This window comes from Colobus angolensis, unplaced genomic scaffold (genome assembly GCF_000951035.1).
Source record: "Colobus angolensis palliatus isolate OR3802 unplaced genomic scaffold, Cang.pa_1.0 Scaffold26, whole genome shotgun sequence".
Classification (NCBI taxonomy): Eukaryota; Metazoa; Chordata; class Mammalia; order Primates; family Cercopithecidae; genus Colobus; species Colobus angolensis.
In genome coordinates, this window is record NW_012115821.1 from 14,721,677 (window position 1) to 14,733,103 (window position 11,427).

General features: G+C 38.2%; 1 protein-coding gene across 1 annotated transcript in view; it reads left to right on the forward strand.

Moving 5' to 3' along the window:
* Positions 1–11,427, forward strand: part of DENND6A (DENN/MADD domain containing 6A) — a 74,856-nt gene that overhangs the window by 42,259 nt on the left and 21,170 nt on the right. The window contains exons 7-8 of the mRNA XM_011947301.1: positions 457–512; positions 10,788–10,910. Of these exons, the coding sequence (XP_011802691.1) occupies positions 457–512; positions 10,788–10,910 (179 nt within the window). The remainder of the gene's footprint in view (positions 1–456; positions 513–10,787; positions 10,911–11,427) is intronic.

The following is an 11,427-nucleotide window of genomic DNA, read 5'->3' on the forward strand; positions in this document are numbered from 1 at the left end:
TCTTGGTTCACTGCAAGCTCTGCCTCCCGGGTTCACGCCATTCTCCTGCCTCAGCTTCCCGAGTAGCTGGGACTACAGGCACCTGCCACCATGCCCAGCTAATTTTTTGTGTTTTTAGTAGAGACAGGATTTCACTGTGTTAGCCAGGATGGTCTCGATCTCCTGACCTCATGATCCACCTGCCTTGGCCTACCAAAGTGTTGGGATTACAGGCGTGAGCCACCGTGCCCGGCCAGGAATAATTCTTTATCCATGATATCTGCATTATTTTTGACCTTCTGCTATATTAGGGAAGATTGGTAAGACCCATTCCTTCTCTGGCTGCTCCTAAAGGAAGAGAATCTTAAAAGTTAGACGGGGCAACATGGCTTATTGATCACAAGATAGATATATTTTAAAATTTTCTGTAAATTTTGGTGATATCTTCTCTTATTATTATTTTTTTCTGTCTCTCAGGCAGACACAAATATATCTGTTATTTTACCTACTGTTCATGAGGTGGATATTTTCAGGTAAAGAATAAAAAATTTTGTTAACTGACTTTTCTTTTGCTTTGTGGTGGTGGTGTTAATTTGTTTAAAAAATGAATGTTCTTATATAGGATGTGGAAAAAATGGGAAGAAAATAGTTATGTTTTACATGTTATAAATCAGTGGTTCATCCCTGGCTACATGTTATAAGCTTTGACAATTAGGGAAATTTAGATATAGAATATGTATTATATGTAAAAATATTTTTGGTTTAGTGTGAGAATCATATTGTAATGATGTTAGAAAATGTGCTTTTAAAAAAAGATGCATTTTATTTGGGAGTGAAATGTCATGAGGTTTGTGTTTTATTTTAAAATACTTCAGTAAGAAAAAATAGATTATGTGAAAAATGGCAAATATTAATCATTAAATCTAAGTGATATGTACATGACGTTTCTTATACTGTTGTCTTTATTTTTCTGTATGTTTGAAAAATGTCAACATGGAAAATGAAAAAACAAAAACGAGATACTGTTAGCACTTAGAAAAGAAATAGAGGAAAAAGAAAAAGTAATGTTTGTGCCTTTACCCAGAGCAGCTAAATCTTTGGATTGGTGCCCAAGTTCTAGTTCCCCAGGTAGTTCTGATGTATAGGCCAGCTTGAAAAACAACTGCTATCAATGAGCAGTTACCAAATGCTCAACAAGTTGTGAAAGACTTGAAATGGATTTTTTTGGTGGGATCTTTTTTCTTTCTTTTTTTGAGACAGAGTCTCACTCTGTTGCCTAGGCTGGAGCGCAGTGCTGCAGTCTTGGCTCACTGCAGCCTCTGCCTCCCAGGTTCAAGCAATTCTCCTGCCTCAGCCACCCAAGTAGCTGGGACTACAGGTGCACACCACCATGTCTGGCTACATTTTTGTATTTTTAGTAGAGATGGGGTTTTACCATGTTGGCCAGGCTGATCTGGAACTCCTTACCTCAAGTGATCCACCTGCCTTGCCCTCCCAGAGTTCTGGGATTACAGGTGTGAGCCACTGCATCTGGCCAACCTTTTTGTTTGTTCGTTTGCTTGTTTGCTTTTTATGACTTGTAAACTACATGGAATACTGCTTCAAAAGATTGATTAGTTTAAAAAAAAAGAGTGGTTAGTTTTATATGTTGCTCTAGCACAGTACATTCATCCTATTTCTAGGTATTTATTCAATAAAAATGAAAATTTGTCTACATGAAGACCTGTATGCAAATGTCTATATAGTAGCTTTACTCGTAACAGTATAAAACTATATACAACTGAAGTATCCATCAATGGTAAATGGACAAACAAAATGTAATACATGAATGCACATAGAATACTATTCAGCGTTAAAAAAAAAGAAGCAACAGTTGATATATGCAATAATATGAAAGACTTCCAAAAGCCTTATGCTACGTGAAAGTTTCCAGATATTTAAAGATACTTACTGAATGATTCCATTTATATGACATTCTGGAAAAGACAAAAATATAGGGACAGAAATCAGATCAGTGGTTACCTGGTGCTGGGGGAGGAAATCTACATAAGGGCTGCAGGGATTTTGTGAGGTGATGGAACTATTCTAGATCTTTGGTAAGGGTAGATTTTACTGCATATAAATTATAAATGTGACTTTTAAAACATTAATTTTCTTAAAAATTACATGTTATAGCATTGTTAGGATGAAAAGAGGGAGTGTCCCCCAAATAAATGAATAAATATTACAGGAAAAATATACAAAGAAGGATGTGTACTGTTTCTCGTTTTTATACTTGACTCATGAGGGAATAATTTGTTTGCAGAATTGGCATAAATTAATATGGAGTTCAATTATCAGACAATTTTTCTTTTGAACTTTTGGGTATGAGTCTTAGACTTTATTGTTTGTTACTGATTATCTTAGCTTTTGTGGTACATCTTGCATATCCTATATCTGAAATGCTCAGAATCAGAAGTGTTTTGGATTTTGGACTTTTTTGCATTTGGGGATTTTTTCATATATATAATGAGATATCTTGGGGATGGGCTCCAGTCTAAACACAAGGGTCACTTGTGCTTCGTATACACCTTATACAAATAGCCTGAACGTAATTTTAAAAAATATTTTTAATGATTTTGTGCACGAAACTAAATTTTGATTGTATTTTGACTTTGACTCATCTCGAGGTCATGTGTGGAATTTTCCACTTGTGGCATCATGTCAATGCTCAAAACCTTTTGGATTTGGGAACATTTTGGAATGTAGATTTTCACATTAGGGATGCTCAACCCTTAGTTAATTACCTCCATCACTAACACCTTTGATTAGCACGTGTCTCGTCTCCTGGATATGAATTACATAATATTGGTTTAAGAGTGGGGCAAAGGCCGGGCGCAGTGGCTCAAGCCTGTAATCCCAGCACTTTGGGAGGCCGAGACGGGCGCATCACGAGGTCAGGAGATCAAGACCATCCTGGCTAACCCGGTGAAACCCCGTCTCTACTAAAAAATACAAAAAACTAGCCGGGCGAGGTGGCGGGCGCCTGTAGTCCCAGCTACTTGGGAGGCTGAGGCAGGAGAATGGCGTGAACTCGGGAGGCAGAGCTTGCAGTGAGCTGAGATCCGGCCACTGCACTCCAGCCTGGGCGACAGAGCGAGACTCCGTCTCAAAAAAAAAAAAAAAAAAAAAGAATGGGGCAAGTTAGTTTGTTGTTTTTAAGTTCTTGTTTCCCACCAGATGTGGTGGCTCAAGCCTGTAATCCCAGCACTTTGGGAGGCCGAGGAGGGCAGATCATGAGGTCAGGATTTCAAGACCAGCCTGACCAACATGGTGAAACCCCGTCTCTACTAAAAATACAAAAACTAGCTGGGCGTGGTGGTGGGCACCTGTAATCTCAGCTACTCAGGAGGCTGAGGCAGGAGAATCGCTTGAACCCGGGAGGTGGAGGTTGCAGTGAGCTGAGATCATGCCACTGCACTCCAGCCTGGGCGATACAGTGAGACTCCGTCTCAAAAAAAAAGAAGTGAATTTCTAATTATTTTCCCAAGGCGTGGCTGTTTTGGTGGTGGGAGCTTAGCATAAAGGCATGGTACTCCAGAATGGGAATATAAATGTGGTACTAAAAAAAAAGAACCAGTGATTTCCTTATAGACCTTCATTTCAGTAATCCTATACTGCAGTTAATTTGGTGCACACTACTGTTTGTTTGTTTTTTTTTTTTTTGAGACAGAGTCTCGCGCTCTGTCACCCAGGGTGGAGTGCAGTGGTGCAATCTCAGCTCATTGCAACCTCCGCCTCCTGGGTTCAAGCGGTTCTCCTGCCTCAGCCTCCCAAGTAGCTGGGACTACAGGCTTGTGCCACCACATCCGGCTAATTTTTTGTGTTTTTAGTAGAGACGGGGTTTCACCATTGTTAGCCAGGATGGTCTCGATCTCCTGACCTCGTGATCTGCCCGCCTCAGCCTCCCAAAGTGCTGGGATTACAGGCGAGAGCCACTGTGTCCGGCCTACTACTAATATTTTTTTAGTTCGAGACAAGTTGCCTTTCCTGAATATTAAAAACTTAACCTCTCACCCAAAAAAATGACTTTGATAACATTTTATCAGTATAATACAAAGCTTTCAAAGAGTGATTTATCTTGTAACTATACTTCCTATCTTCTATTTGTGCCCTTTGCTAATAATATATTAATATACTTGAAAGACAATAATTTGCAACTTGGTGCCTTAAAGGAATCCCATTATTAAAGTTGGTCAGATGTTTCCATGTAGGACTTTTTCATTTTTCCTTTGCTTGTTTTTACAAACCAACAGAAAAGTGGCAAGTACAATACAGAAGACTTTTTTCCTGAACCATTTGGTAGTAAGCTGGAGACTTGGTGCCCTGTCATCCCTTAATACTTTAGATTCTATTTCCTATAAAGAAGTATACAATGCAACCATCAAAATTGGTAAAATCAACATTGATAAGTTAATATCGTCTAATACTAAGACCAGTTCAAATGTTACCAGTTATTACGATAATGTCTAGTTAAACTGAGAATAATCTGTTGTATATAACTGTCACATCTCATTAGTCATCTTCAGTCTAGAATAGTTCTTTAGTTTCTGACTTTCATGATCCGGATATTCTTACAGATTACAGGACAGTTATTTTGCAGAAACTCCTCAATTTAGGATTGTCTGGTATTTACTCATGATTAGATTGAGGCTCTGCATCTGTCAGGAGGTGGCACATAAGTTGAGCTTGCCTTGTTTTTGATGATGTTCAGTTTGATCACTTGATTAATGTGGTATCCTCCAAGCTTCTCCACTGATAAGTTAATTGTTTTTCCTTTTGTAACTGGGTATTTTTGGGGAAGATATTTGAAATTATGTATGTTACTTATTGATGTGTAACAAATTATCCCAATACTTAGGCTTAAAAGAGCAAACATTATTTCACACAGTTTCTGAGGGTTGGAAATCTGGGAGCTGCTTAGGTGGGTCGTTCTGGCTCAGAGTTTTTTATGTGGTTGCAGTCAAGATGTTATCTGTGGTTTCAGTCAACTGGACATGGGAGTCGGGAGAGTCTGCTTCCCTACAGGGCTTACTCACACAGCTGTTGACTGGAGATCGCAGTTCTCTGTGGCGGTTGTTAGGAGGTCTCAGCCCTAGCCTTATGGACTTCTCCATAGGGCTGCCTGATGTTCTCACAACATGGCAGCTAAGTTTTCCCAGAGCAAGCACTTGAGAGAAGGCTGAAGCCACAGTGTCCTATATGACTTAGCCTTCAAAGTTGTACATTGTCATTTCTACCATATTCTGTTCATTACAATCAAACCACTAATCCGGTCCACACTCAAGAACAGGAGAATTAGGCTCCATGTTTTGGAAGGAGTGTCAAAGAATTTGTGGACAGATGTTATTTATTTATTTTATTTTATTTTTTATTATTATTTTTGTAGAGCGGTATCTTCCTATGTTACCCAGGCTATCCTTGCACTTCTGCCTCAAGTGATCCTCCCACCTAGGTATTGGGGTTACAGGAGTGAGCCATCATGCACAGCCTGGACGTATTTTAAATCACCACACTATTTTTATATGTCTGCTTGGACTCTGATTTCTTGTTTTATTCAATGGATTCTAATCCATTATTACCTATTTTGATATTCAAATTGTCCCTGTTTAGCCAGTGAGAACTTACTACAGGCTGGCTTCTATGTTCTTTTGCCATATCTCTGTCATTCTTTGAACACTTTCTTGCTTTCTGGTGTAAGATACTCCAGGTTTATCTTTTTTTTTTTTGGTAATTAAATAAATTGGGTTGTAATTATCATACCATACAATATTCAACCTTTTAAAGTACAATTCACTAGTGTTTTAATATATTCACAAAGTTGTGCAACCATCAATGCTAATTCCAGAACATTTTCATCACTTCAAAATATAACACTGTACCTACTAGCAGTTCCCATTCCCTCTTCTTCCCAACCTCTTGCCGCTACTAACTTACTTTCTGTCTCTATGCACTTGCCTATTTTGGACATTACATTTAACTAGAATCATACAAAATGTGACCTTTTGTGTCTGTCTTCCTTCACCCAGAATAATGTTTATAAGGTTCATCTGTGCAGTATCATGAATCAGTACAGATACTCCTAGACTTACAAGGGGGTTATGTCTTGTTAAACCCATTGTATGTTTGAAAATTATAAGTTCAAAGTGCGTTTTTGGTATTTTCAGTTTACAATGGGCTTATCCGGACGTAAGTTGTCATATATTGAGGAGCGTACTGAATGCATACTGAATTGCAACATCATAAAGTTGAAAATTGTAAGTCGAACCGTTGTAACATGGGGAGTATCTGTACTTCATTTTTTTAATGCCTGAATAATATTCCATGTGGATGGGCCAGGCATGGTGGCTCACAGCTGTAATCCCAGCACTTTGGGAGGCCAAGGCGGTCAGATCACCTGAGGTTGGGAGTTCGAGACCAGTCTGACTGGCATGGAGAAACCCCATCTCAATGAAAAATACAAAACTAGCCGGGTGTGGTGGCACATGCCTGTAATCCCAGCTACTCGGGATGCTGAGGCAAGAGAATTGCTTGAACCTGGGAGGTGGAGGTTTTGGTGAGCCAAGATCATGCCATTGCACTCCAGCCTGGGCAGCAAGAGCAAAGCTCCATTTCAAAAAAAAAAAATTCCCTGTGGATATGCTACATTTTGTCTATCCATTCACCTTTTGATGGAGACTTGGATGGTTTACATTTTTGGTTATTATGAATAATGCTGCTGTCAACATTTGTGTATAGGTCTTTGTGTGGACATGTTTTTTATTCTCTTGGGTTCCAGATCATCTTGTATTTTCTCTTCCCTAGCTCTAGAATCAGCCATTTCTCTAAAAAACCTTGGTTCTTTTTAGCAGAGAATAGGATTTAGAAGACAAGATCTGGGCACTTGGTGTGCTTATTGATATTGAGATATCATTGCTTTTAGACCCTCTCAAGTGGACAAAGCTAGGATGTGTGTGTGTGTGTATATATATGTATATGTAAATGCATGCATATATATACATCATATATATTATATTAAATTATTCTTTATTTACTGATTTAATCAATATCCCTGTTAGTAATCAATGCCCCATCTCTTCTGCAACTTTTTTTTTAAGTTTTTTGTTTGTTTATTTCAAAAGGTTTTTGGGGAGTAGGTGGTGTTTGGTTGCGTAAATAAGTTCTTTAGTGATGATTTCTGAGATTTTGATGTACCCATCACACGAGGAAGGTACACTGTACCCAATCTGTAGTCTTTTTATCCCTCACCCCCTCCCTCCCTTTCCCCACTGAGTTCCCAAAGTTCATTGTATCATTCTTACGTCTTAGCATCCTCATAGCATAGCTCCCACTTATGAGTGAGAACATATGATGTTTGGTTTTCCATTCCTAAGTTACTTTACAATAATGGTCTCCAATTCCATCTAGGTTGCTGTGAATGCCATTATTTCATTCCTTTTTATGGCTGAGTAGTATTCCATGGGGTGTGTGTGTGTGTGTGTGTGTGTATATATGTAACATTTTATATATATGTGTATGTGTGTATATATATATTATGTGTGTGTATATATATAACTATATATAACATTTTCTTTATTCTCTCATTGATTGATGGGCATTTGGGCTTGTTCCATATTTTTGCAGTTGTGAATTGTGCTGCTATAAACACGCATGTGCAAGTATCTTTTTTTTTTTTTTTTTTTTTAATGACTTCTTTTCCTCTGGGTAGATACCCAGTAGTGGGATTGCTAGATCAAATGGTAGATCTATTTTAGTTCTTTAAGGAATCTCCATACTATTTTCCATAGTGGTTGTACTAGTTTATGTTCCTACCAACAGTGTAAAAGTATTCCCTTTTCACCACATCCACACCAGCATTTATTATTTTTTAATTTTTTTTATTATGGCCATTCTTGCAGGAGTGAGGTACTAGAGTACTGTGGGTTTGATTTGCATTTCCCTGATAATTAGTGATGTTAAGCATTTTTAATGTTTGTTGACAATTTGTATATCTTCTTTTGAGAATTGTCTATTCATGTCCTTAGCCCACTTTTTGATGGGATTGTTTGTTTTGTTCTTGCTGATTTAAGTTCCTTATAGATTCTGGGTATTTGTCCTTTGTTTGGATGTATAGATTGTGAAGATTTTCTCCTATTCTGTGAGTTGACTGTTTACTCTGCTGATTATTTCTTTTGCTGTACAGAAGCAAAATAAGTCCCATCTATTTATCTTTGTTTTTGTAGCATTTGCTTTTGAGTTCTTGGTCATGAAGTCTTTGCCTAAGCTAATGCCTAGATGGGTTTTTTCCAATGTTATCTTCTAGAATTTTTATGATTTCAGGTCTTAGATTTAAGTCTTTGATTAATCTTGAGTTGATTTTTATAAAGGATGAGAGATGAGGATCCAGTTTCATTCTTCTACATGTGGCTTGCCAATTATCTCAGCATCATTTGTTAAATAGGGTGTCCCTTCCCCACTTTATGTTTTTGTTTGCTTTGTTGAAGATCAGTTAACTGTAAGCATTTGGCTTTGTTTCTGGGTTCTCTGTTCTGTTCCATTGGTCTATATGCCTATTTTTATACCAGTACCATGCTGTTTTGGTGACTATGGCTTTACAGTATAGTTTGAAGGCAGATAATGTATTGCTTCCAGATTTGTTCTTTTTGCTTAGTTTTACTTTGGCTATGCAGGCTCTTTTTTGGTTCCATATGAATTTTAGGATTGTTTTTTCTAGTTCTGTGAAGAATGATGGTGGTATTTTGATGGGAATTGCGTTGAATTTGTAGATTGCTTTTGGCAGTATGGTCATTTTCACAATATTGACTCTACCCATCCGTGAGTATAGGATGTATTTCCATTTGTTTGTGTCATCTGTGATTTTTTTCAGCAGTGTTTTGTCATTTTCCTTGTAGAGGTCTTTCACCTCCTTGGGTAAGTATATTACTAAGTATTTTATTTTATTTATTGCAGCTATTGTAAAAGGGGTTGATGTGATTCTCAGCTTGGTTGCTGTTGGTGTATAGGAGAGCTACTGATTTGTGTACATTAATTTTGTATTTGGAAATTTTGCTGAATTCATTTACCAGTTCTAGGAGTTTTCTGGGTGAGTTTTTAGGATTTTCTAGGTATATGATGTCATCAGCAAACAGTGACACTTTAACTTCCTCATTACCAATTTGCATGCTCTTTATTTCTTTCTCTTGTCTGATTGTTCGGGGTAGGACTCTGCTGCAACTTTGTCCCCCATGCTAATAGTTTTCTCATCCCCCCTGGGCCCTGCCATTCTACACCTGGCTTCCCTTCTGCGTGGATACCCTCCTTACCCTGCTCACTCTCTGATTCTCCTTGTTGGATTGACTCTACCCGTACCTCCATGGATACCCTCCTGTCTCATTCAGGTTATTCTGTCCCACTAGACCACGTCTCCAAGTGGGTGCCATCTTCCCCTTTTTGGGCTCTGACTCTCGACACCAGGTCAAGCCTCACATGAATGCCCTCCTTACCCTGCTTGTGTGCTTACACACCCCACTCCAGGGTACTTCTCCATGGAGATACCCTCGTTCCTCTGCTCTGACACCTTGTGCCAGTTGGTCCCACGTTGTGACAACCTCCTCAACTCATTCTGTCTTTGATACTACACATCAGGCTACCCCTCTGTGCTTCCTGGGCTCTGTGAACTCAAACCAAATAATCCCCACACATGTATACGTTCCTTACCACATTTGGGCTCCAGCAGCTCCACCGTAGGCCACCATCTGCATGTAGATGTCCACCTTACCTTACATAAGCTCTGACGTGCCTCCCTGGTCAATACGGCTCTGTTTCTCTAGTGGCAGAGATACCTACCATGTTCTGCTTTAGGACTGAGTTGTTTAGGAAGGGAAGAAGAAGAGCTCCTTTGCCTTACCCATGAGCTGTTTTTTTTTTGTTGTTGTTGTTTGTTTCTTTTGTGGCACTTGTCTTGTTTTTGAATAGTTAAAATTAACTCCCCTAATTTCCATCTCATAATTTGTTGCATATTTTTGCACTTAATTGTTGTTTGATTTTTCTTTTCTTTTTATTTGCATGTGTGTCTTTTCAACAGAGTGGATTGGTTATGATTTTCATAAATAGATAAGATTCTTCTCCCCAATCTAGTAGGAAAAATTTTTACCAAGCCAGGAAGAAATTCCTAAATAAGTGAAAGTTACCAAGTATCTTAGGCTTAGTAACATACTAGTGGAGTTGTGTCCCAACAGGCCTCCACCCAATTCTAGGGCTGCTGTAAAAATAATCATTTCCGTAGAGAGAGTATCTGCCCAGGAGGTTCGCTCTTGTTCAGGATTAGCACTCCCCCTTGTGATCTGTCATCATTCTTTAATGTCAAAAGTATTGGGTTTTAAATTAAGTGTATCCAGTAAGTGCCCTTGGAAAATTAATTTTTCTTGTTTCCTTAAAAATATTTAGGATTGAAATTCAAATGTATCAAAGCAATATTGATAAAATAGATCTATCATATGGTACACAATTTAAGAATTTTCTGCTTTTATTGTCAGTTATTCTGTGTGTCAATATATTACATTTAATTTTGTAAAAATTAGAATGAGTCAAATTGATAGACATTTTTATGTGGATAAAAGGGACTTACGTCTCTATACATCACCATATTCTAAATGAATTTGTGTATCAGATCAAGATACAAATAGCGGAAGAATTTATATCATTGTGGCGTTTTTAGAAAGATTATGTAGGAATTTTAAAAACAGGATTGGCTACATTAAAAAATATTTCTACTGTGCATCACCTTTCAGATGTTTCTGCCCAGTTTTCCTTCATAGTCAGATGCTCTGGGAGCTGGTGCTGTTGGGGGAGCCCCTTGTGGTTATGGCGCCATCACCATCGGAATCATCAGAGACTGTATTGGCACTTGTTAAGTGAGTATATTTAATTACTATTTCTGACTTTTTTTTTTTTTGATGCTGCAGTACTGAACCTGTTGGTGATATTTGCAGCACTTCCCACCTGTTGTATGTTTCCCCACCCCATTATTGCATTGATCCATGCAACAACCCTATCAGAAGGTAATGCTTATTATAGCACCATTTTATGGATGAGAAAATTGATTCAGGCTCTGTGAGGGCTGGAACCATGCCTTTGTTGTTCTGAGTGACAGGCACATTGATTCATTACATGAAGTTGATCCTTGATAAATATTACTTGTGTGAATGATCAGTGTGGAGTCAAAGGCACATAGCTGGTGAATGGTAAAGCCAGAATTTCATCCCATCTTCTGCCCCAAACCCAGTGTGTTCTTTCAGTATGCCATTTCACATTATATATATCTGTCTTTCTAATTCTGTGAAATGAGTTTACCATTTTTTTTTTTTTTTTTTTTTTTTTGAGACGGAGTCTTGCTCTGTAGAAATCATGAAGAAGTTTGTAGATTTGATA